At 56.6% G+C, this 25,151-nt stretch overlaps 1 protein-coding gene across 25 annotated transcripts in view; it reads left to right on the forward strand.

Annotated features, from left to right (window-relative positions):
- The window catches only part of MACF1 (microtubule actin crosslinking factor 1), a 113,489-nt gene that overhangs the window by 48,672 nt on the left and 39,666 nt on the right, over window positions 1–25,151 (forward strand). For 18 of the 25 annotated variants that reach the window (XM_085208905.1, XM_085208906.1, XM_085208910.1 and 15 more), the window contains 22 exons: window positions 739–5,850; window positions 6,317–6,466; window positions 6,740–6,955; window positions 7,057–7,206; window positions 7,700–7,933; window positions 9,317–9,466; window positions 9,549–9,782; window positions 10,108–10,320; window positions 10,684–11,193; window positions 11,293–11,469; window positions 11,902–12,025; window positions 12,252–12,460; window positions 12,718–13,035; window positions 13,814–13,980; window positions 14,665–14,821; window positions 15,242–15,359; window positions 16,551–16,613; window positions 17,244–17,485; window positions 17,846–17,975; window positions 18,743–18,942; window positions 19,812–20,307; window positions 20,857–22,328. In XM_085208905.1, coding sequence (XP_085065031.1) covers window positions 739–5,850; window positions 6,317–6,466; window positions 6,740–6,955; window positions 7,057–7,206; window positions 7,700–7,933; window positions 9,317–9,466; window positions 9,549–9,782; window positions 10,108–10,320; window positions 10,684–11,193; window positions 11,293–11,469; window positions 11,902–12,025; window positions 12,252–12,460; window positions 12,718–13,035; window positions 13,814–13,980; window positions 14,665–14,821; window positions 15,242–15,359; window positions 16,551–16,613; window positions 17,244–17,485; window positions 17,846–17,975; window positions 18,743–18,942; window positions 19,812–20,307; window positions 20,857–22,328 — 10,842 coding nt within the window. The remainder of the gene's footprint in view (window positions 1–738; window positions 5,851–6,316; window positions 6,467–6,739; window positions 6,956–7,056; window positions 7,207–7,699; window positions 7,934–9,316; window positions 9,467–9,548; window positions 9,783–10,107; window positions 10,321–10,683; window positions 11,194–11,292; window positions 11,470–11,901; window positions 12,026–12,251; window positions 12,461–12,717; window positions 13,036–13,813; window positions 13,981–14,664; window positions 14,822–15,241; window positions 15,360–16,550; window positions 16,614–17,243; window positions 17,486–17,845; window positions 17,976–18,742; window positions 18,943–19,811; window positions 20,308–20,856; window positions 22,329–25,151) is intronic. The other 7 variants (XM_085208916.1, XM_085208917.1, XM_085208921.1 and 4 more) reach the window with 3 other exon arrangements.

Consider the following 25,151-nt stretch of genomic DNA (forward strand, 5'->3'; position numbering starts at 1 on the left):
GAAATACCAAAGTCCCAAGCCAGTCACTGTCCCCGTGCTGGGAATTACAGCTTTTTGTGTTTCTTCCCTTGCCCCCACAGAGCACAGCTAGGGGCTGGCATAGGGCAGAGCAGTTGGACATGCTTGGGGAGCTGCTGTGCATGCCAGGGGCAGTGCCTGTGCCCAGTGCATGGCTGGTCAGTGCTGCTGGGAGCTCAAGGCCTGTGGTGTTCCCTGGGCGCCTGGCACAGAAGGGCCGAATTTGAGCATGGCAGAAGTCAGGGTGGAAACTGCACTGGAAGAGGTTCCTACCTGCCCTGAAGGGACATCTTCTGGGGCTATTCTCTGTTAGTATGAAGTGGGATTCGTGTCATCTTTCTGTTTTTAAAACTTGAGTTGTGGAACAGCTTTGGTGTCTGTGTCAGTTTCCTTCCCTGTTGCTCCGTGGAGCATTAGGAACGCTTCTGGGTGTTGCTGCTTGCTGCTTTGCTGCGTTACTGGTGGTAATGGATGTTGGAAGCATTTTGGTGCTGCCTTTGGTGATGGACTAGCTGAGCATCAATACTTGCTGGAGCCTGAAAGCTATCAAATGCACCAATGCGTGTGCTGGGATACCTTTGGAGTTGCACTTCAGACACTTTGGGAGTAGCTCTTGGGCCTGTTTGGGTTTTTTTTGGTCCACTCCCTTGACCTCATGCAATCTGAGTGCTGGAAATGCTTGATTTTGGTTTGATTCTTGTCCTTCTTTTTCTGTTCCAGGTCAGCGAAGCAGTGGCAGGAGTGATCGACCTTGGGACGGTAGAAATATTCCCTGTCTTTGGTGCAATGCAGAGAGGTCTTATAGATCAGGAGACCGGCCTCGTCCTCTTAGAGGCTCAGGTGATCACATCCGACTTGGTTCTTCCAGAGACTGGTGAAAAACTCTCCTTGGAGGAAGGTCTGGCAAGAGACATCATCAACCTCAGGACTTTCCATGTGCTGCGGGAGCTGAAGGATGCTCTCCAGCAGGTGCATGAAGTCCGACGCGAAGGGAGGCAGCTCCTACCTGCTGCTGCTGCGATAGAAGAGGGGAGGATTAGTGAGAGCACTGGGCTAAAGATTCTCGAGGTTGAACTTGTCACCGGCGGCTTTAAAACCCATCAGGGCAGAATCAGCATGCAGAAGGCTGTGCAAGAGAGGCTCCTTCCTCCCCAGCTTTACTCCAGGCTGCTGTCCCACCTGGAGAGTAATAAGGATTTGATTGACCCCAACACTGCTGAGAAAATCAACCTATCTGAGCTCTTGCAGCGATGCATCCTCCACCAAGACACTGGACTGAGGTTTCTCCCGGTCAAGCAGCTGGCAGGTGGGATGGTGAGCCTGAAATCAGGCAGAAAAGTCAGCATCTTCCGTGCTGTCCAGGAAGGGCTGATAGACAGACAGGTGACGGTGAGGCTGCTGGAAGCCCAGCTTTTTGCTGGTGGCATTGTTGACCCCAGGACAGGGCACAGGCTGGCTGTGGACGAGGCTGTGAGACATAATTTAATTGACCAGGATCTGGCATGCACGCTTCTAATCCGGCAGCTTCAGACAGGTGGCATCATTGATGCAGCCACAGGAGAGAGACTGACAGTTGATGAAGCTGTAAGGAAAGAGTTGGTAGCACCACGGCTTGCTTTGGTGATCCTGGAATCCCTCCGGTCCTTCATGGGGCTCTTGTGGCCGGAGACAGGGGAGGTTGTCCCAGCTGCAGGTGCTTTAGAGCAAGGGATCCTGTCTACAGAGCTGGCTTACAAGATTCTCAGGAAGAGGCAGCTCATTAAGGCTGTCTTTATACCAGAAACCACTGAGGTGTTGTCCTGGAAGAAAGCGGTGGAACATGGCATCTTAGAAAGAGATGTGGCAAAGAAGCTGAAATCCATGGTGATACCTGATGTGATGGGCAGCGTGCAGCTGGCAAGCAGGAGCTCCTCTGGGGGGCACCAGGGACAGAGGGACCCTGAGCTGAGGGGTGATGATGAAAAGCTGATGTTCCACTTGATGACCCACAGCTACATCAACATCCACGACGGGCAGAAGCTGCTCTTAGTAGATGGAGAGTTGAGCAACCTCACTAAAGACCTCATCCAAACCCAAGAAAATGGATCCTGTGCACACCCACTGGAAGAGGATGAGAGCTTTGAGGAGACAAAGGAAACTGCAGTTCTTGAAAGAGAGCCTTGCAACGGTGTGGCTGTGCAGCAGCTTGAGCTGCAGCTTGCTCCTCCGCAGGAAGGAAGCAAAAAGACCCTGCCTCCCAGATCCACTTTGGAGAACGGGGAGGTGGGGATGGGACCTGGAAGGCTCCTGTTGGACCGCGCAGGAGATGATCTGCATGTGGAGGAGCAAGGGCAGGTTTGTACTGAACGGGCCACCACCCGAAGTGAAACTGATGCCAGATCTGGGAGAGAGCAAATAGCTTCTACAGGCAAGGAGAAGCATCAGGTAAAATTATCCATGCCAGGACAGCCCTGCAAATCTGGCAGTGGATTCAGAGAAACAGAGGAAATGATCATTAAAGCAGAAGAGTCCAAACCCATTGCAGCAGATGGACTGGAAGACATCAAAGATCAGAAGAGGGCATTGGAAACCGGGGCAGGTGTTGTGAAAAGCGAGAGCCACTTGGTGGTGCCTATTTGTGCAAGCAGAGAGAGACTGGAAGTCGTGGCAGGGAGATCTGGAGGCGCGAAGGAGCCTGAATTAGAGGCAGAAGGTGTTGGAGAGATTTACTTCTGGAATGAGGAGACGGCTCAGAACGGCACTCTGGGAGGAGAGGAGGCTGTGCTCACCAGAACTGCAGAGGCTGAGCAAATGGAGTGCACTGAAAATACTGCGAGCGTATTGCACGTGGAAGAGGGACCGAGGGAAAAGGTGTTGGGTGGTGAGAGCGTTGGTGATGCAGCCCTGCCACGGCCCTCGGATCGGGACGGGGATGTTCTGGAAACGCTGCAGATGCAGCTCCAGAGCGGTGGCATTTTGTGTGAGCAGATGGGCAGAACTCTTCTTCTGAACGAAGCTGTGGCCTGCGGTGCGGTGCCCGGCCACACGGCTGTGAAGCTGATGGAGAAAATGAAGATGTTCAGTGGCTTCTTTGACTCGCACACACGTGAGTCTTTAACCACTGAGGATGTCATTGAAGAAGGTCTGATGGATGAGCAGCTTCTCCAGAAGGTGCTCACGTCTGACAAAGCCATCAGCGGTGTTCTGGACCCGGGCAATAACTTTGTCTACTCCGTCAAGGACGCTGCTGCCGTTGGCCTTCTGGACAGGGAGACGGCGATGAGGCTCCTGGAGGGGCAGGTGGTTACCGGGGGGATCGTCGACCTGAAACGTGGCAAAAAGGTGTCGGTCACTTTGGCTTCAAACCTCGGCCTCATAGAGCCAGCGAGTCAGAAGGAGCTGGTCAAGCTGGAGAAGGCTTCCAAAGGGAAAAGCACCGATGAGGCCACCAGGCAGAAGCTCCTTCGCTTACAGGCTGAAACCAGCGGGATTGTGGATCCCAAAACCAAGCAGCCTTTGACTGTTGCACAGGCTGTTGAAAGAGGGCTCCTTGAGAGAGAAAAAGCATTTCAGCTGTTGACCAGGCAGATTGCTGGCGGGGGGATCCTTCACCACGCCTCCGGGATGAGGCTCTCGGTCAGTGACGCAATGAAACATGACTTGATCGATGCAGATTTATGTAATGAACTCACGAAGGCTGAAGGCGTTTGCCTGCAGGAATGCACCCACCCAGTGACAAAGGAAAAGCTGCCCTTGCCCCGGGCGGTGGCAGCAGGGGTTGTTAGTCCGGAATTCCAGAGGAAAGTGCAAGAAATCCAGGCTGGGGCTGGAAGCGTTATCGATCCCAGTTCTGGGCAGAGAATGGCACTCAGCCGGGCAGCGCAGGAGGGGCTGCTGCCCCAGGAGGTGGTGCAGAAAGCCCTGTCCTCCCCGGAGCTGAAACACGGCATCGTAGACCCCGAGAGCTGCGTGGTTGTGCCCTACGCCGAGATGGTGAAGAAGTGCAGGATTGACGTTGAGTCCGGGCAGAGGTACCTGGAGGTGCATCCCTTCAGAGCCGTGCGGGACGAGGCGTCGGGCCGGGCGCTGAGCTGTGCCGAGGCGCTGCGGCTGGGGAGGGCCGACCCCCTGCCCACCCTGCGGCTGCTGCAGGGCCAGGCTGACAGCGGGGGCTTCGTGGAGGGGGCTGTCAGCAGCAGGCTGTCCCTGCAGGCCGCTCTGCAGCGGGGGCTGCTGGACGAGGGGATGGCGGCGGTCATCGGCAGCAGGCAGCTGAGGGCCGGGGGAATTGTGGACGCTAGCAGTGGGAAGAGACTGGCGTTAGAGGAAGCTGTTGAAAAGGGACTGATTGGCCAGAGGTTAGCTGCTGCTATTCGAGAGGCGCAAATGTCGGTGGAGAGCGACATGGTAGAGGCCCTCACGGTAGATAAAGCCCACCTTTCCCAGGAGAAGATGGAGAAGGTGTCTCCAAAAGAGGAAGGTGTGGACCTGCGTGGCGGTGCTGCTGTGTCCGACGGCACAGAGCACAAAGCCAGGTCCAAAGCTGCGAGTTCCCCAGCAAAAGGAGGGAAGCCAAAGCTGATCCCTAAGGAGGCTTCAGAGCAGAGTGTGAGAGAGCAGCGAGAAGTGGGCGAAATGATTCCAGGATCCTCAGCACTGCGGGCAGCCTCTCTCTCTGTCGAGGTGGTGACGAAGGCGACAGGGACTGCAGAAAGCAGCTCCCATGCGACAAAGGGAGCGGGAGGGGAAGCAGCAGAGCTGGGGACAAGGGAAGTATTGGGATCGGAGGAAGAGCTTCGCTGCACAGAGGGCAGCAAGGAGAGGAGGAAGGCGGTTGTAAGCACGGACGGAGCTCTGGCAGGAGGTGCAGCGGCAGCTTCGGAGCGAAGGGAGAGGGTGGGCAGCTGGGAGCGGGGAGCACAGGTAACTCCCAGGGAATCTGTGGGTCTGGGAAAGGAGGAGGTGGGTCCTACAACACCCAGAGGATCCCGCAAGGCCGATGTCCCTGTGAAGCCTGCAAGAGACAAGCCTGCAGGTGGAAGAGCTGCGGGAGAAACCCCCTCATTGGAGACAGAAGGTCCGGGTGGTCAGGAAGGAACAGGGGAAATTGAGCTAAAAGCTGCCCAGAGACAAAAAAGCAGGAAAAGGAGAACAAAGCAGATTGGTGTCTCAGGAGACAGCGCTCAGCTGGAGAAACCTGTAGAAAAGCAGTCCCTTCCCATTCCAATATCCAAAGAAATTCCAGGGAAGGAGGAAGAGGAGGACTTTGTCTCAAGAGCTCCAGAAGCAAAGCCTGAGGCTGCCAGCAAGGAGCTTCCTGCTGGGTGGGCAGAAGATGCAGCTGAGCAAAAGCAGCTGGAGAGCAGCAGGGATGGAAAAGCAAAACCCATCCCTGGGAAAGATGCAGCAAAGCTCACGGGGGTCCAGGTGCTCCCCACCCCCCCAGAAGCAGCGGAAGCAGCAGCGGTGCTGAGAGCTGCAGTCAGAGTGGGTCCCCCTTCCTCTGCGGCGTTGGAGATGGAGGGGATGCTGAGCCAGGAGGAGGCTGAAGTGAAAGTCACCAGTGATGCATTTGTTGCAGTCAGCGAAAAACCAGATGAGTTAATCATCAGAGAGGAACCCACAGAAGTTCAGGACACCTGCACACCCCCCCCGCAGCTGCAAGCAGCAGCCATCAGCACAGACCGAGCTGCTGTGCCCACTGCCCCTGTGTCCCAGGGGGATGTGCCCCGGGGAGAAGCAGCCCAGGAGAAGCCCCGGCAGGCGGGTCCTGGCGATCGGGGGCTGCTCCTGCCAGTCATCGTGGAGGGAGAACTGCTGGAGACCTCGAGCGACTCTGCCAGACCTGCCCAGGTACGGTACTGCTGTCTGCTATTTCAGTGCTGGTTCTGAGTGATTTGCGTGTGGTTTGCCCCCGGTGCTCAGAACAGAAGACGGTCAGAACATGAGGATGGATGTCTGGGGTTTGATCTTACAGGGTCAGCTGCAATGGATTTGGCAAACGACGCAGTGATGTATGACTGAAATCACTTCGTTGTGGCTTCTTTTTGCTGGAGCATTGCTTACAAATGACTAATAAGTAGGACCTTTTTTTGGCACTTCTACTGTAACACAATAGATCTCTTGCCATTTCTAAGCTTGTGTTGGAGAAAAACCCACGTGCTTGATTTTTCCTGTAGTGAATCTTGGAGATAAGGCCAGCAAGTGGAAAGTCCCTGAAATGGAATGCTATCTAGGGATTTCTTCTTTTCAAAATTACAACCACTTGTTTTCTCTTTTCTCTAAACCTGAACTTTTGTTTCACTGTCGGATTCTGCAGATCAAGTTCAGCAAGAAGATGTGCCTGGAGCACGACGAGAAGCTCATCTCCTATCTCTCCATGCTGCGAGACATCGAGATGAGAATTAAAAGGGTGCAGCCGGCGGAGCAGAACCTGGGTGAGCTGCAGACACTGCTGCAGCAGGCAGAGGTGAGCACAGCCCCAGCACTTGTGTGCAAACCCCATCTCTCCCTGCTCTGACACTCCCTGAGCGTGGCTGAAATGAGTTTTACAGCCTGGAGAAAAGTAGTCGAGTGCTGGCAGCCAGCGGGGCTGCACGGACGGGTCAGTTGCAGAGAATCTTTCCAGTAGACACGCACAGAGTTTGGAGCTGGTTCTCCAAAACCTCTGCAGTGCTGTCAGTTCAGCAGCAGGAAGGTGAAGTCAGCGTATCAGAGCCGTAACGACGCTGTTTTGCCCCAGGCCCTGGGCGCCGAGCTGCGGGAGCTCAGCTTTCCAGTGAATCAGGAGCTGGACGCTGTGAAGCGGATCGTGGCCAACCCGCCTGAAGAAGTCCCCGAGCAACTACTGAGAGCTTTGGAGAAGGATGCCAAGAACCTCCAGAAGTCTCTGAGCTCCGCAAGCGATATCCTGGAGTCCCGGCTGCAAAACCTTCGTGGTGCAGCAGAAACCCAAAAGGTAGAGCCTGGCTGGCCCTGCTGCCTTCTGTCCCACTGCCCTGCCCAGCCGGGGTTTGTCCTCCCCGCTCCATGTGTAAGTGGGGCACTTCTGTGTTTCAGGCTGAGATCACAGCACACCATGAGAGCCTCCAGGGGAAGCTGCAGGAGCTGCTGTGCTGGGTGTCCGGCACGGCGCGGGCGCTGGACGGCACTGATTACCAACACACACTGGATGTCAGCAGTCTGAGTCGCTGCCTCCAACGCTATAAGGTAACCATGGCGATGCCCCCAATCCTTGGCGATGCCCCCAGTCTTTCCCTATGGATGAAGATGCTGTTCTGTGTGTGGAGGAGAGGCTGTTAATCCTGCTTCCCTCCTGGAGCCTCGGTGGGTTTGCTGTTACCCTTCATCACAGAAGGAGCAGAGATGCTGCATTTGCTCCAAAGTAATTTGTTTCCACAAAGCGTGAACCATCTGCTTTGGGCGTTTGGGGAGTGACTGCACGTGTGTGCAGTGGAAGCTGAGAGGTCCATGGGATTCCCTTGGGGCTGAGAGCTGCTGCCGTGGGGGGCCCTGACAGCCCTTCTGTCACACCTCTCCACCAGCACTGTGAGGAGCCCAGACCCCCCCAGTCATTCATGTGGCAGTGGTAGCTCTCAAGATTTGGTCAGCTCAGCATCTCCTGCATGCTGGCAGCTGAAACCCAGGGGATGAAGGCTGTGTGTACGACGTGCTGCCTGACAGCCCCTTCCCTTCCCTCCAGGAGCTGAGTGAGCCCCTTGCTGACACCAAGTCTCAGCTCGACGCCACCGCCTTCGACGTTCAGTTCCTTATCTCGGAGCACGCCCAGGACCTGAGCCCCCAGCAGAGCAGGCAGCTGCTGCGGCTGCTCAACGAGCTGCAGAAGGCTTTCCGGGAGCTGGCGGGGCGCGTGACGGCGCAGGTGGAGGTGCTGCAGGTCTGTCTGCGGCAGGCGGAGCAGACGGATCAGGTGAAGGTTGTGGGACATCTTCCTGCCTGCACTTTGCTCGCTGAAGCGCTTTCCGGCCACAGGAGCGCGGGTTGAGCCCCTCGTTTGGGATGTCACCTGCATGCCACTCAGTTTACAACTTCTCACTGCACATCGTGAGCTTCCTCTAAGGTCTTTCTTCTTCCTGCCACGCAGCTCCCAGGTGGAAGGTTGCTTTCCTTGCAGAAGGCTGAGCCTTCCCGAGGTGTGGGCAGCACAGTCCTCTGCTGCCATTGTATCTTGGGCAGGTGGGACAAGCCCTGATCTCTGTAAGCCCACCAGGAAACCCCTGTGTGTAGCTGGCACCACGGCTGGGTCCTCGTGTCCTGTTGTCGGTGCACAAGCAAGGTTTTGCTGACCTAGAGAGATCGCTGATGATGCACCAAGGCAGCCAGCAGCTGCAAAAGCAAGTCCCCAGGCCCTGCTGCACTCCAGCAGCACCCATCACTGCATGGATCCTCTTGTTCAAGACAGTATTAATGCGGTTTTATTAACAGTTGCTCTCTGTAACTCTTGCCTGTCCCATCTGGAGTGTGTGTGTGTGTATTAACCAGTTTGCTTTGCTTTTTCAGATTGTGTGAGCCCATCCTAACCCAGGAAGAACTCGCTTTGCAGCGGAAGAGCTCTTAAGAAGGCTCTTTCAGTTTGCTTCTGTTGTTTATCTTATGACTGTGAGACGCAAGCACAGTGTTTTGCACAAGTTTGTACATCGTTGCTGAAATGCCCAGTGAAACACAAACCTTCACCTCCTGTGGGGAAGGGAAGAGAAACGATGCAGGGACTCTCAGGGCACATCATGCTCAATTGCTCAAACAGGCGCTTCTGTTGTTCTCTGGCAGCAAAATGTGGGAGCTGGGTCAGCTGCAGAAAAGCTTCCTCTCCCCTGGGCTCCCTCTCCAAACCCATGTCCAAAAGCCAGCCCTGGTATCAGCTGGGGCTCCGCAGTGGTGCTGCCCACTGCCAGGCTGTTACCTCTCCTCAGCTGAGTTTCTGGTGCAGTTTTCCTGTTCAGAACATTGGATGGAAGAGGCACAGAAACTTCTGGTGGCGCTCTCCTAGGAGAGGGCTGCATAAACTGTATCTGGATGGGGTTCTTAAAAAGCAAAACAGGAGACACCTGCTTGAGTGGTGGCAGATGTGCACTGCAGTCCCCCAGCACTGTGCTGGGCTTTGGACCTCAGCCCCATTCCTGCAGCGTGTGAATGTGAGAGGGGGAGAGAGCCCAGGGAGAGCTGCAGAAGCCAGTTTCTGTGCTGCATCCCCTCCAGGAAGGTGCTGCAGCTGTAACTTCGTGCCTTGCTTTTCAGCCATGCGCACAGCGAGGCGCAGCCCTGGTACTAACAGCTCTCTCCCCCTCTGCTCTGACCGCAGACGCTGCAGGAGCAGCAGGCAGCCCGTGCACAGAACCTGGCCGAGCTCAGCTCCTGGCTGGCAGCAGCTGAGGACACGCTGGTGGAGCAGCAGCGAGCAGCCAGCCAAGGAGACCTGCCTGCCTTGCAGCAGAGGCAAAGCGACGTGAAGGTCGGTGCTTTGAAACAGGCCGCTGGGAGGGTTGGTGCTGCCTTGGGAGGGCCCTGATGGGATCGTGCTGTTGTCTGCCCAGGAGCTGCAGAGGAGCATGCACAGCCGAGCCGCCTCCTTTGCCAGCGTCCTGAAAAGCACAGAGGAGTTCTTGGAGGAGAACAAGGCGAAGATGGAGCCTGGAGAGCTGGCAGTACTGCAGGAGAAGCTTCAGCGTGCCAAGGAGCAGTACCAGTCCCTGCAGGAGAGGACAGAGATGGCCCAGAAGGAGCTGGAAAGTGCTGTGACTGCTGCAGTGCAGCAGGAGACCGAAAAGGTAACGTGTGAGGAGCTGCAGCCCTGTGCCTGGCTGAGAGCACTGAGGGCTGCTCAATGGAACCAGGCTCGCTTGAAGCCCTGAGTGAGTCAAACGATGCACTGTTCTCGCTGCCCTCGCATTGCCCCTGTTGTGGAGGAAGTGTGGTCACAAAGCATCCTTGGTTGAGCCTTAGGGTGGGCACTGAGCACCTCCACACAGCTGTGAGATGCATCCACAGCTCTCCGGGGTGGAGGCTGCCTGTGGCCCCACGTTGCACTGGGGTGAGAAGCAGCATTTTGCTGAACGTGGATAAAAGGGATCATCCAGAGCTTTGTGATTTCAGGTGAAAGCTGCCAAAGAGCTGCAGGAGAACAGCAATAAGATTGATGCGCTCCTGAGCTGGGTGGCATCGCTGGAGCAGAAGGGAGAGCTCCCACAGTACAGACCACATCCTGCTGAGCGAGCTGGGAAGGGTGCAGAGGACATCCCTGATGGGCACGTGGTGGGAGCAGCCAGCACTGCTGAGAGCCTGGATGAGCAGTACGAGGGGCTGAAGGTCAGGGCTGATGTCTCATCCCCTCGAAGCTCCCTGTCTGTGGTGCACGTGGGTTGGGTGATGGATGGGTCTGGCCTCCAGAGCGCACGCTGGGGTGGTTTTCCTTGTGGGGAACTCCTGGGAAGTTCCTGCCTGACCTGAAGGACGCGTGGTGAGCGGTGGTGGGGCTGGCACCAGGCTCTCACATAATGAGAGAACGGTGCCCTTAATGAGAAGGGGTTACATCGTCCTGCCTCACTGGCACCGCAGCATCATGCAGGGCTCGGCCCCACACACAGCCTCCCTGCATCCACCTCACGTGCTGTGGGGGTTCGGGTGCAGTGTCCTCGGTCACGGGGGTCACCGCTGCATGCCGTGTTCCAGGCCCAGCACCGGGAGCTGCTGTCCCAGCAGCAGGACGTCATCCTGGCGACGCAGGCGGCGCAGGCGTTCCTGGAGAAGCACGGCCACAGCCTGCCCAGGGAGGAGGGGGCCCGGCTGCAGGGCGGGCTGGCGGAGCTGAAGGAGCGCTATGCGGCGTCCCTGGCGCGTTCCGAGGTGCAGCTGAAACGAGTGCAAGTGCTGCGGGATGAGCTGCAGAAGTTCTTGCGGGACCACGGGGAGTTCGAGGCGTGGCTGAAGCAAGCAGAGCAGGACCTGGAGGGGATGTGCAAAGGGGACGGCGACCCCGCGTCCCTCCGGCAGCTGCTGCTCCGGCAGGGCAGCTTCTCTGAAGACGTCATCTCCCACAAAGGCGACCTGCGCTTCGTCACCATGTCGGGTCAGAAGGTGCTGGATGCCGAGGGAGCTGCTGGGGATGCGGGGTCATCTGGCAGCGTGGTGAAGAGCAAGCTGGAGGATGCCAGCCAGCGGTACGCCACGCTGCACTCCAAGGTACGTGGAGGGCTTTGCAAACCCTGGGACTCCTGGGCATTTTCTGTTTGCTGTCATCTTGTGTGCATCCTCCCCTTGTGTCTCTTTGCTCCCTTGCAGTGCACCAAGCTCGGCTCCCACCTGAGCACCCTGCTGGACCACTACCAGCAGTTCCAGGAGGTGGCAGAGTCTCTCCAGATGTGGCTGGAAGACAGCGAAGCTGCGGTTGGGAAGCTGCTATCAGAGAGCATTTCTTCAGATCCCACAGCTCTCCAGGAGCAGCTGGCCAGCGCTGGGGTGCGTGGGGCTCAGGTCATCTCCTGGGGGAGTGCTGGAGCACATCCAGAGCCTCTGCTCTGCAGCCTCAGTGCTGGACATCAGCAGCGAGGAAGAGATTCGAGCTGCTCTTATATTGCGTTTGGGTGCAGTGCTGTACCTGCAGGCTCAGCAGTCACTGCAGGTTGGAGCCAGGCTGTTCTGGGAGGTGCTGAGCATGAGGATGAGGGGCCAGAGGGGATGTCCCAGTGGGACGTAGGGAGGAAATTCCCCCATTGTGAGTGCCCCCGAGCAGCCTGACCCAGCCCTGCCTGCAGCCTTCTGACCTACATTATTCATTTGTAGGATTTTTTGATTAACTGAACAGGGTTTATCCTCAGGGTTTAAATGGAGCATCGTGGGTGAGGGTCTCTTACATGTGGCTGACTGCCGATTTATCTTGTGCCAAAGCAGCAGCTGCAGGGAAACCTCGCCGAGCATCAGGTGCCAGTGGAGAAGCTCCAGAAAGCAGCTCGGTCTCTGCTGGAGGTGCAGGGAGAGCCGGCCCCTGACCATGGGCACATTCAGGAAACAACAGGTAAAACAACAACAGCAGGGAGCAGCTGCTGGTGTGGCAGGGATGGATGGGGACAGACCGAAAAGCAATGAGGATGGATGATCGGTCACGTCTGGGGGACGTGGGGCAGTGGTGGAGGCACAGTGATGGGGCCTTTGAGTTCAGCAAGAGCCTGGTGTTCTCTGCTCTCTGAACGCTCAGTGGGAAGCTCTGTGCCATTTGCTCCACTTTCTGCTGGTCTCTGCAGACGCCATCGTGAGCCGCTTCCAGATCCTCTCCCAGCAAATGGCCGAGCGCTCAGACCTGCTGCAGAAATCCATCGCGCAGTCCCAGAGTGTCCAGGAGAGCCTGGAGAGCCTCCTGCACTCAGTAGCTGATATTGAGAGGAGTCTGAGCACAGAGCAGCCAGGCACGCTCTCCTCCGCCACCATCCAGGACTCCTTGGCCACCAGCGCGGTAAGGCCGCCTTGCCCCAAATCACAGAACCACGGCGTGGTTGGGTTGGAGGGGACCTTAAAGCCCATCCAGTCCCAACCTCTGCCACGGGCTGATTGCCTCCCTCCAGTTCGGGCTGCCCCTCCGTGGCCTCGAGCACCTCCAGGGAGGTGCACCCACAAATGCGTGCTGCTGTTCCATGGGGCAGTGCAGCCTCTTGTCCCTGCTCGGTCTTCTCCTTCCTAACGTGGCATCCTTTGTGTGTGTGCTCCCACCAGAAGCTGAAGCAGGACATCGCCCGGCAGAGGAGCTGCCTGGAAGCCACCCGTGAGATGGTGATGCGCTTTGCAGAGACAGCGGATGGCAGCACGGCTGCTGCCCTGCAGGGCAAGCTGGCAGAGGTGGCAGAGCGCTTTGGAAGGCTATGCCAGCAGCAGCAGGAGAAAGAGGAGGTGCTGAAGGGTCTCCTGCCCAAGGTGGAGCAGTACGAGCAGCTCTCAGAGAAGCTGCAGCAGTTCATGGAGAGCAGAGCGCGGATGCTGGCATCCGGGAACCAGCCAGAGCAAGACATCGCTCACTTCTCCCAGCACCTTCAGGTGAGCTGTGCCTTCCCCTGCCCAAGGGAGGAGGTGGGTTCTGCCTGCTTAGGGCTCCTGGGTGCTGCCGTTCTGTGGGGTTTGCATCCTGCTCACACAGCCCCCGCTGCTCCCGGGCCGCAGGAACCTGCTGCTGCTTGAGGAAGGGAGCGAGGCTGGAGCAGCTGAGGCCGTTTGCAGCCGTGAGAGATGGGAATGGCATTTCTTTGGAGCCAGCCCAAACTTCTGACAGAATCAGTCTCCTAGGGGCCGATCCAAATATAGTGAGGCTTTACCAATTAAAGCCTCCATCGGTTAATAAGCAAAACACCCAAGTGTTGGCAGCAAGTGCAGCGCAGGATGTGACACAGCAGTGAGTCCTGGTGGCCAGCAGCGACTGTGCGAATTCTTCACTCAGGTTCCCTACAAGTGCTGTCCTGTGGGGCATGGTTTGCTCACAGATGCAGAAAAGCTCCTGCTGATGTAAAACCAGATGTTCATGCTATGCTGCTGGGTTCGGGTTGGCCCAGTTTCGGTTTCCCATCGTGTTCATTGTGTGACTTTAAGCCAGCACCAGGGGAAGGGCAGGGAGAAGTGGGATTTGGTGCCGCAGCTGGTTGTGGGATGTGCTGAGCCAGAGCTTCAGGAGCAGCAGTCCTGAGTCCTGCCCGTCTGTCTGTCTCTGGTGCAATGCACGGTGCTGCCTGCAGAGGGTCTGCAGCTCACCAGGGCCATCCCCCTCAGCCCCCTCCCCAAATCCGCTGGGGGCACAGCCAGCATCACCCTTTGCTTCTGGCAGGAGCTGAACATGGAGATGGGGCAGCACCAGGAGGACCTGGCTGCCCTGGAGCAGCTGGCTGTGGAGCTGGGTGCCAGCGGCTTTGTGCCCGGCGCTGCTGCACAACAGGAAAAGCTGCAGAATCTGAAGGAGGAGTTCCTGCAGCTGCAGAAGGTGGCAAAGGAGAGGTGAGCCTCAGTCTGACCCCCCTGAGCCTTCACAGCCTGAGCAGGGCCCCGTCAGCTCTCCTTTTTGCAGGGGGGGCACAAGCAAAGCCTTCCTGCCTCCCCATCCCACGCCGGGAGCGCGGCGCAGCTCTGCAGCTGACACGTTATAAAAAGCCCTGGCCGGGGGCGGCTGGAACATTCCCGGTGCTGCAGAGCCGCGTTCGCACATTTCCGAGCGCGTGGGCTGCGCACCATCCTGCGGGAGCGGGGTGGGGGCATCGCGGGTGACGGAGCAGAGCGGGGTGGCCCTGGCATTGGGTTAGAGGTGCTCTAGCAGCATCCTGAGCTTGGATCAGCCCTGGAAGCACGAGTAGGGTTGGAGCAGCAGCTTGCCTGTGTCTCTGGGGGGGCTGCAAGCTGCGTCTCCCAGCTCCCTAACTGCAAAGGAGGTTATGGGGCGAGAGCAGCGGAATTCCATACTAAGCTCTGTTAGTTGGTCAGCACGTGCAGTGGGTGCTCCCCACTGTGAGCCCCCAGGCTGCCCCGCGCCCCGTGTTGGCCCACACTGTGCACACAGTTCCTAAGCAGCATCTGCTGCTGATAATAAAAAGCTGGGTTCTTGGAGACACAACTGTGCTGCATTCAGCGGCGGTAATTGCGAGGCGAAGCACGAGCTCTGACTGCCCAAAACCTTTTCACTCGCAGAGAAAGGGACGCCTCATCCTGCCAGGAGCAGCTGGACGAGTTTCGGAGGTTGGTGGCAGCCCTGCGGAAGTGGCTGAAGGACAGCGAGGGCAAAGTGCCACCTGTGGACACCTCGCTGGGCACCCAGGAGCTACAGCGGCGCAGGCAGCAGGTCCAGGTGGGCAGAGGGAGCTGGAGAAGCTGCTGTGAAAATGCTGGAGTGGGGAATAAATCTCAGGGGTCAGTGTCCTGGGGGTGCTTTGTGCTCGCAGTGATGCTTTCCTGCTGGACTGCAACCCCTTTTTGTGTGGACATCCCCTCGTGTGCAGACGGAGCAGAGCAGTGGTCCTCCCACATCCAGCACATTTCCCTTCCCTACTCCCCTGCTTTGTCAAGGATTTAGGATTTGTTGCCGTGTGCTTCTCCTTCCTAGACATCAAAGGCAGCCTTAAATCAAGACACATCCTGGGGACCCAAACAATTCCAGGGCCACACTGGGGGTCCTGCAGCATCCCTGTGGGTTGGCATGAGGGCTCTGTGGGATGGGTACGCAGTGCTGTTGGAGCAGCCACTGACTGCAGCCTTTGCCCCCGCACAGGAGCTGCTGGAGGAATGGTCAGGGAAGGGCCCGCAGGTGGAGGAGCTCAGCCACAGGGGGACCCTCCTGGAGAACCTGATTGTGGAGATCACGGCCCCGGACAGTCAGACCAAGGCGGGTGAGTGGCAGCCCTGCTCATGAGGAGGGCTCCTTCCTTCATGGAGCTCCACGAGCAGCTTCTGTTAGCCTGCACTGAGCCAGAAATGGTTACTTCCCCTTTTTACCAAACTTGAGATGACTTCAGAGGTGGTGCAGACCAGCAAGCACTCAGGCTGTTGTTTTTGTGCATCAGCTGTGTGCTCTGAGCCCAGCAGCACGAGGCACAGCTTGGGGCCCGGGGCTGCCCTATAGTGAGCACTGTGTTGGTGCTCAGCGCAGGGAGGTCCGGGCCTCATATCCAGGTGTGGGCTCCATATCCACGTGGAACGGGAGGCTGCAGTGCTCAGGCATGATTTACTGATCTCCTTTCTGGCTTTGAGTCTGTGAAGCAATGAGATTATGTCTGGTTTGTTTGGAAACCAGCTGGAGTTGTCTTCCAGCTCGTGAGAACAAGTCCCTGCACTCTCGCCTCTGATGGGCCTTTACGGGAATGTACAGTCTGTGCTTATTTGTTGGGGTTGACTTGATGAACAGTTCAATGGGGAACTTCCAAGAACAGTCTGCAGGGTGTGTGGAAGCAGGAGCTGGAATGCATTACCAGACAGAGCTCAGCTCCTCTCTCAGAGCGCTGTCAGATATCTAAAAGAGGGGAGGTGCAGGTCAGGTGTTAGGATTCATGGGGGCTGTGATTTGGAGCTGGCTCATCCCCTGCCCGCGAGGCTCACTGCGTGGTACCACCAGCACAGGGGACCCCTTCCCCTTTGCAAAGTTGGGGCGGTGCTGGAAGCTGCAGTCCCTCACCCAAGAGGGGCAGAAAGGGAGCAGCTGGCGTTTCTGAAGAATCCCCTTTTGATTCAAAATGTAACTGTGGTGTCTGCAGCGCTTCCCAAAGCGGGACACGTGTGGTGCCTCCTAGCAGAGCTCTAGGGAAGGTTTAAACAGTTTCATTCCATAGGGAAAGGAGAATAAGAGGGAATTAATCTCTTCGGGGAGCTAATCCCTCTGGGGAAGGCATTGCAAAGCCTCAGCTCACAAAATCACGCTCAGGGCAGCAGCTTTGCGGGGTGCACAGCAGAGCCACATCCCGAGTGCCATCAGTGTGCTCAGTGCCACAGGGCTGTGTTGTCACACTGCGTTCCTGTCTGCTTGCTGTACGCAGCCCTAACATGTCTGTCTTGTCCCCCTGTCTGTCCCCGTCCCCTCCGCTCAGGTTCTGTGCTGCCTGCAGTGGGAGGGCCTCTGGGCAGCGTCAATGGATTCCACACTTGCAAAGGTGAGAGCGCTCCGCTGGCCGCGTCCCCGTCCGCTTTGTCTGTGCATTTCCATCCGTGAGACATCAGCCCCAGTGTGACACCATCAGCATCCTGTCGAAGCGAAAGGAGCCTGCAGATGGGCTCGGTGACACCGGCGGTGTGGATGTGGGTCAGGCTGAAGGACAGGCGTTGTCCCAACGCCGTCAGATGGTGCCAGGGCTGGTAGATGGAGATTGTTGCGGGGCCTGCAGTTAAATCTATTGGTTCGCAGGGATTACGATGCCTTCCAATCCTTCCGACCGAAGAGCAATTTTAATTATTGCCCGATATCTGCTGTTAGTTCACCAGTTCAGTGAGATAACAGGTGCATAAAAATGGCTCGGTATTTCGGCGTCACGTTGCTTCGCACCGTCCCAGCAGTGACACTGCAGCAGTGGGGCTCAGCGTGCGTCAGTCTCACAGACATGAGGACGTTTGCTTTGTTTGCAAGCTGCCAGCACACGGTGGTGGTGCCGGGGGAGAGCGCTGGGGTGACACATGGCAGTGAGCGGCAGTGCAGCGCAGCCGGACGGCCTGGGGCTGAGTCTGTGCCTGACGGCGCCGTGCGCGGGGCCGCGCTTCTCATCCCGCGCTGCTGTTTTTGGCAATAGATCTGACCGAGATCCAATGCGACGTGTCGGACGTCAGCCGGCAGTACGAGGGTCTCGGCGCGGCGTTGCGGGAGCGCCTGCAGCAGCTCTCGGCCGTGCTGGAGAGGATGCGGGCAGTGCAGGAGGAGGCGGGCGCTGTGCTGCAGTGGTTGGAGTCCAAGGAGCGGACGCTGTCGGAGCTGGAAGCCTCCTCCTCACCCACCAAGACGGAGACCGTGCGGGCTCAGGCCGAGCACAACAAGGTAACCGCATCAGAGCAGGGTTTGTTGCGGCCGGGTGGAAGTGCCGGATCTGCCCTGCGGCATCCCGGGGAGTGGGGCAGAAGCCCACCCTCTGCTCCCACACTTGGTGCTCTCGGGCGCGTGTTTGGCTCTGCAGTGCTTGTTGTTGCCCTCCCAGCTCCTTGTGGGAAGCTGTTCCCCATCCGTGGTGCTCTGGGAGCCAAGCAGCTTGTGCTGCTGCTGCTGAAAAATGAAGCGATTCCATTAAAGTGCAAAGAGCAGAAATTGTTCCTCTCCAGCTCGTAGCTGCTGCTTCATTCCTCCTCAGTGACTCTGTTCCTTTGCACTGTACCTAACAAAGTTCCAACGGTCCTTTTCCAGGCATTTCTGGCTGAATTGGAACAGAATTCTGGAAAGATCCAGAAGGTAAAGGAAGCGCTTTCTGGTTTGCTGGAGAAATATCCAGATTCTCCAGAAGCAGCAAACTGGAAGAAGATGCAGGAAGACCTGAGTAAGTGCCTGAAGCTCTGTCATGAGGTTTCTGTCTTGAAGCATCACATTAGAAGTGATTCCGGACTGCAGGACGACTCCAAAGTCACAGCAGAGCAGTCGCTTCTAATTAGAATTCAGTAAATAGCAAACTTATCTCCGAGCTGTCTGGTGCACAAGGTGTTCCAGAGACGAGCTCTGTTCTGATTAATGAAATCTCTATGATGGATGTATATTTTAAAGACTTGTCTCTTTAAATTACTTCTTTAAAAAAGAAGAAAAAAAAAAAGCATCAGCAGCATGAGTTGATTACTTTGATTAAAAGCTGCGTTGCTAGATATGAAATTCTGGTCGTTAGTAAGGGTACTGCAGGTAATTGAGTGTTGACTAAACAAGGCAATGTGTTTAAAAAGAAGCCCAGAGAGTCCCTGCTTTGAAATGGCAGGAACACGTTTATGGAGTTCTCCATCCAGGAGATACAAACGTGGTGTTTGAGGGCTGACACACGTGGGAGCATCCATTTATCGGAGCCGTGTCTGAGCCAGAGGTGTGAGGGGGGTCTCCAAGGTCAGACAAGCTGGTGGCAGCAGTGCCTGCATTGCAGACGTGCTGCTTGTGGGGTTTATTCTGTGAGCTTCGAGACCATTAGGGATGGGTAATGGCTTCTTAGAGGGAGAGTGACTGGAGCCAGTTGTGGGAAGCCAGAGGACCCCCGTCCCGGGTGAACCACGGGGAGGGTGCGGAGCCGTCCCAGCCCAGGGGAGCACAGCCAACCCCAGCTCTGTGCAGACTGCAGGTGGGAACGAGCCAGCCAGGCGACGGCCGAGCGGCAGCAGAAGCTGGAGGAGTCAGCCAACCAGCTGGCCAGCTTCCAGGCGGCCGAGGCGCAGCTGCAGCCATGGCTGATGGAGAAGGAGCTGATGATGAGCGTGCTGGGACCCCTCTCCATCGATCCCAACATGCTGAACGCACAGAAGCAGCAGGTCCAGGTGAGCTGGTCCTACATCATGGGTTAGGGGTGAAGAAAGAGGTGCTGCTTGTGGTCCACAGGGTGGAAGATGGCACTCCTTCATGGAATTATGTAATCATGAAGGTTGGAAAAGATCTCTATGATCACGATGTCCAACCACTGACCCATCTCCGCCGTGCCCACTCACAGAACCGCAGAATCATTCGGGTTAGAGAAGACTTCTAAGGTTTCCAGTCCAACTCTACCCCCCCACCGTGCGCACTGACCACGTCCCTCAGTGCCACATCTTATGGTTCCAGAGCTTCCAGGGTTGGTGATGTCAGGGTTCTGCTCCTAAGTCCACCAAGCCCTGCTGAGTGCAAACTACTGTGGATGAGTTGAGACAGGTGCAGTGCTTGGTTCCCTGCTCTGGACTGACTCATCAGTGAATCACGTGGCCCCTGTTGGAGAGTGAAATTGCTTTAAACAAGACCTGTGCTGATGCTCTGCAGGTCTTGCTGATGCTGCCCATCCCTGGGCTGCCAGCCCCTACCGACTGCTTCCAAATACTGCCATGTCCGTAAGCGGCCGCCGCGTCACGAAATGAAAGGCCCTGGTTAACATAATTAGATTCCCATCTAACTGGTTTATGTTACATTATGCAGCAGTAGGGCAAATAAGAGAACAAGCAAAGTGCTCTATCACTGCAGTCACGGACTCCCAGCTTTTTAAGTTGCAAGGTCACTGTAAATTGCATTGCCCAATTGCTGCCCCATCCCAGGAGCGTCTTGCTTTGCTCCTAGGGGCTCTGTGGGCTGGGTGAAGCCCTTGGAGGTCTGGTTTGTTTTGACTGTGTGTACTTGGAGCTGTCAGTTTCATGCAAACATTTTTATGTTATTTCTGTTTCAGTTTATGCTGAAGGAATTTGAATCTCGCAGACAACAGCACGAGCAGCTCAACCAGGCAGCTCAGAGCATCCTCACTGGCCCCGGGGATGTTTCCCCATCCACCAACCACGTGCGGGAGGAGCTCCAAGGGGTCAACCAGAAATGGTCCGAGCTGACAGAACGCCTCAACTCCCGCTCCAGCCAAATTGACCAAGCCATAGTGAAGAGCACCCAGTACCAGGAGCTCCTCCAGGGCCTCTCCGAGAAGGTGAAGGCGGTCGGGCAGCGCCTGAGCAACCAATCTGCCGTCAGCACGCAGCCCGACGCCGTGAAGCAGCAGCTGGAGGAGACCAGCGAGATCCGCTCGGACCTGGAGCAGCTGGAGGAGGAGATTGCAGAGGCTCAGACGCTGTGTGACGACCTGTCTGTTCTGATTGGGGAGCAGTACCTCAAAGATGAGCTGCGGAAACGGCTTGAAACGGTGGCTCTTCCTCTCAAAGGACTGGAAGACCTGGCAGGTGAGACAGCACGGAGGTGTGAGAAGGGATGCTGAGAGGTCGAGCTCCACCCCTTGCTTTTTGCCAAGGGGCTCACCCATCACTGAGCTGCTGAGAATAGCAGGGAAATGACTATTTATCATTTTTACTGAGGTGCTCTGTGGGTGTTTTCAGTGGCTGTAAGCACAGGAGATTTCTCACTCCAGGCATACCCGAGCCTGGCGAGTTCAGTCCCACTGGTGGCATGCGCTGCACCTGGAACAAAACAGCTGTGCCCCAGGTTCAGAATGGGGGGCAGAGAAACCTCATGGCCACTCTCAGGTTGGGTTTCCCCTTCTGCGTTGTAAGAGATGGCTCTTAGAAATTGGTCAGGGCCGCAGAAACGGCTGCATTATCCCTACTGATTGCTTAAAAAATTCGTGAACCAGTGAGCAACGCTGGTGATGCAATGGAAAACTCCTTCCTGTTAATCAAAACACAGTTGGTGCATCTGAGATGATTTTAAATAATTGCCCTTCGCTTATTTGATTCCAGCTTAATTGTCGCGTTCTAATCTTATTTCCATTGCAGCCGACCGGATGAACCGACTGCAGACCGCGCTTGCGAGTTCCCAGCAGTTCCAGCATATGTTTGATGAACTCAGGACCTGGCTCGATGACAAACTGTGCCAGCAAGCTCGGAGCCAACCTATTTCTGCTAGACTGGAGAGGCTCCAGAGCCAAATTCAGGAGCAAGAGGAGTTCCAGAAGAGTCTCAACCAACACAGTGGCTCCTATGAGATGATCGTGGCTGAGGGGGAATCGTTGCTGCTTTCTGTCCAACCCGGGGAGGAGAAGACCGCTCTGCAAAACCAACTGGTCAGCCTCAAAACGCACTGGGAAGAGCTGAGCAAGCAGGCTGCCGACAGGCACTCCAAGCTGAAGGACTGCCTGCAGAAAGCCCACAAGTACCAGAGGCACGCGGAGGACCTCCTGCCGTGGGTGGAGGACTGCAAGGCCAGGGTGTCGGAGCTGGAGGTGACGCTGGACCCGGTGCAGCTGGAGGCCGCGCTGCTGCGCTCCAGGGCTCTGCTGAGCGATGTGGAGAAGCGGCGCTCGGTGCTGGAGATGCTGAACGGCGCTGCCGACGTCCTGATCGACGCCTCGCAGAGCGACGAGGACGACATCCGCGACGAGAAGGCTGCGATCAACCAGCAGATGGACGCCATCACGGAGGAGCTGCAAGCCAAGACAGGCTCCATCGACGAGATGTCGCAGAGGCTCAAGGAGTTTCAGGAGAGCTTCAAGAACATTGAGAAGAAGCTGGAAGGGGCCAAGCACCAGCTGGAGATCTTCGAGGCTCTGGGGCCCCAAGCCTGCAGCAACAAGAACCTGGAGAAGCTGAGGGCGCAGCAGGAGGTGCTGCAGGCGCTGGAGCCGCAGGTGGATTACCTGAAGCACTTCACACGAGGGCTGGTGGAAGACGCTCCCGATGGGTCCGACTGCTCCCAGCTCCTGGGCCAAGCGGAGGTGGCTCAGGAAGAGTTCAAAGCAATGAGGCAGAAAGTGAACGACTGCTGCGTGCTGATGGAAAACAAGCTGGAAGGGATCGGGCAGTTCACGGGGCGGGTGAGGGAGATGTTCTCGCAGCTGGCAGACCTCGACGACGAGCTGGACGGAATGGGGCCCACGGGGAGGGACGCCGACAGCCTTCAGTCCCAGGCGGAGGACGTTCGCACGTTCCTGGGCAAACTGCAGGGGCTGAAGGCTGACATTGAGGCCTCTGAAAGTGAATGCAAGAAGATGCTTGAGGATGAGGGGAGCCCCGATTTATTAGGACTGAAACGCGAACTGGAGACGCTGAGCAAGCAGTGCAGCAAGCTGACCGAGAGGGGCAGGAGCCGACAGGAGCAGGTGGAGACGACGCTGGCACGCGTTGAGGACTTCTACAGCAGATTGAAGGAGCTGACCCACATGACAGCGGCGGCGGAGGAGAGTGAGGCTCTGCAGTGGGTGGTGGGCACGGAGGTCGAGACCATCAACCAGCAGCTGGCCGACTTCAAGGTAGGTCTTTGTGCTGATTTCTTACCTGGTTCTCTGTGATTGAAGGACATCCTTCTGTGCTGTCCAGTGCTGTGGTCTTTTGGATAGGACCGATGTCTGCTGGGGAGGACCGAGCTGTTGTGGCTTCGTTGTTTTTTTTGCTATGTTGGCGTTTTGGACGCAGTAAAATGCTGTTGCTTTGGAGGATACAAAATCAACCTCTGGCCGTGACAGCCTGCACTGAAAAGATGTAGTAAGATTTTGGGACTGGAGGAAAAAGGTCTTTTCCCACCTCTCCTTGTGGTGTGTAATGGTGAGCCAGTGCCTCCTGGGCCTTTGGAGGTGGTTGATGTGTAGGTTTGGGATGCTGGCATAATCTGAGCAGGTCTTTCTACCTGGTGCACCATTCCCACATCTTGTTCACTTCTGTGAACACACACGCATCCATTTCTTCTTGCCTTGGGTGCAAACAAAGCCACAGATAAACTGTGGCGGATGGAAGACACACGGGAGAGACACCAAGGCGAAGTTCACATTTGTTGGGTGGTTTTCATGTTTCCAGCTAAGAGCTGATGGGGACCATTGAGGCTTGCATAGAATACTGAGAAAAGAATTGGAGTGTGTTTGAGCATTATAATTTTTTTACACAGCATTGTGGTGTTGGGTCATGCTGTTATTCTACGTTCATTGCATTAATGCTTCCTAGGAGTTTTCTTGCTGTGAAACTCGTATTGCTGATGTGCCGATGGTGGGCTGGCTCACATCTGGCTACTCGTTTCCTGGCAATAACAGGGAACGGGGCAGGGAGGCATTTCTGCAGCCACTTTCTTTTCATCTCATGGCTAATTGATCCCATTCCACCGCTCAGCAGCCCTGTGAGTCCTGCATTAAATCGAGTGTTTCTGTTTTGGGGGCTGCCCATCCAAAAATGCTCTGAAGCGTCACAGACTTGAGCTCACATACGTTGCTGTTATCCTTTGCGTTGGGCAGCATTAAAATTGTATTGTTTGGAAGGGATTTAATTTCATCACTGAACACCGTGCAGTTGCTTGCACTGAGTATAACCGGAGAGGAGTTTCCAGCCTGCGCGGCTGGTGGAGCAATGGCCCTGGGGACGACCCTTTACCCCTCACTGGGAGGCACTCATTGGCTGCACTGCACTTTGGGGTCTTTGTTTGACAAAAGCTCAGGGGGGAAAACGAAAGCTGCAGCAGTGAGTTTTGCCTTCATGCCTGAGGATGAAGTGGGGGAGAAGCGAGGATGGAGCAATCGCTGTTACGAAGCAGCGCTCCTCTCTGCACGGTTCATCCAGAGTGAGGAACGCGCGTGGTGCGGAGCAGATCTTTGCAAAGCTCCTCGTGGGGCTCCTTCCAAGGGAGGCTGTGACCCGACTGTGCGGGGTGTGGGCTCTGTGAGCAGATAGCGTGTCCTAGGGCATCAATTTTAATGAACAGCTGTGTAAATGAGATGCAAATTAGGTGTGGCCCCAGGGCTCCCAGCACCTCGCCTATGCAGCCCTGACAAAGGTGGGCACTTCTGGACTCATTGTGTCCATGCTTTAATCAAAGGAGATCTATTGGGGGCTGGTGGGGCTGCGGCAGCTGATGTGTAGAGCAGCTGACACTCGCAGCTCCCCGTGTATTTTCCTTCTCCTGCCTGCAGACAGCCCTGGCTCTCACCCCACCGGGCCCTCAGTGGTGGGATGGGGGAGGAATGGCCCCGCAGCAGCACTGGGAGGTGATGGGAGCCCCACATTGCTCAACGTGCTGTGCTTAGGCAAGGCTGCTCCGTGCCAACAAAGCTTTTGTGCTTAAGGGTGGAGGGAGGGAGAATCCCTGGGCAGCAATAACTTATGGCACACTCCACTTTAGTAGAGTGGGTCGGGTTGCCCAGGGCCCTGCAGCACCCCTCAGTGCTCAGACAGGAGCTGTATGCAGTGAGCCGGGCCACGAGCAGCGTCAGTCATCTCCCCATTCAGATGCTGCTCTGATTCTGCTCCAGGTTCTCCCCGCTTAACCCTGATCAGCCCTGAGGGGGAGCGGCTGCTGCTCCCGGTGAGCCCCGGGGCGGTGGTGGGGTCCTCCCAGGGGACGCTGTGCTCCTGTGTGGGATCCTCCTGGGGAGGGGTCCACGGTCCCATACCTCGCAGCCCCCAGTGGTATTTTTAACCCTTCTGTGCCCCCGTAGGAATGCTCAGTGGCTCCGGGCAGCTGGGTGGGTTGGGGCAGCAGTGGGGCGCGTGGCGGTGCCTCCTCGTTGAACGCCTTCCAAACCTACTTAAAGTATCTCTGGGCATTATTTTGAGCATCAGCAACACACGCAGAAATGCCTCCTCTCTGACAGCTGCTGAGCTGCCTTAAAGGCACCATCTCCTTGTTGGAAAGGCAACGATAAATGTGGGAGTGGGCTCGGCAGCTGTCCCCACCCACTCTGTGCGCAGGGTTGTGGTCACAGTGCTGCCACCAATGGAGCTGTCACCAATGGAGCTGCCCAGGTCCCAGCCCGCAGCACCTCGGTGGCATTCGGCACGGTTTGGTTACTCTGTTCAGCCAAAGTGAACCCGAGCAGAAGCTGAGAGCTGCTGAGACCGACCTGTAACAAGAGTTTGTGTTTTCAACTCACAACACAGTTCTGCTGTCATCTGACAGAGCCTTTTGGGGGTCAGCTTGGGTTGCTATTCTGAACCCACCCACATGCTCATGCCTTGGTAACTCTGCCAGGGCTCTGCTGGGGGAGATGTTCGTAGGAATGTCCTCCTGCAGAGGAGGTTCATCAGCTGGTGGTGGTGTTTCCAGGAGATGCTAAAAATACTGTGCTGAGGCCCAGCACACGAGGAGGAGGAAG

This window comes from Meleagris gallopavo, chromosome 25 (genome assembly GCF_905368555.1).
Source record: "Meleagris gallopavo chromosome 25, MGAL_WU_HG_1.1, whole genome shotgun sequence".
Taxonomy (NCBI): Eukaryota; Metazoa; Chordata; class Aves; order Galliformes; family Phasianidae; genus Meleagris; species Meleagris gallopavo.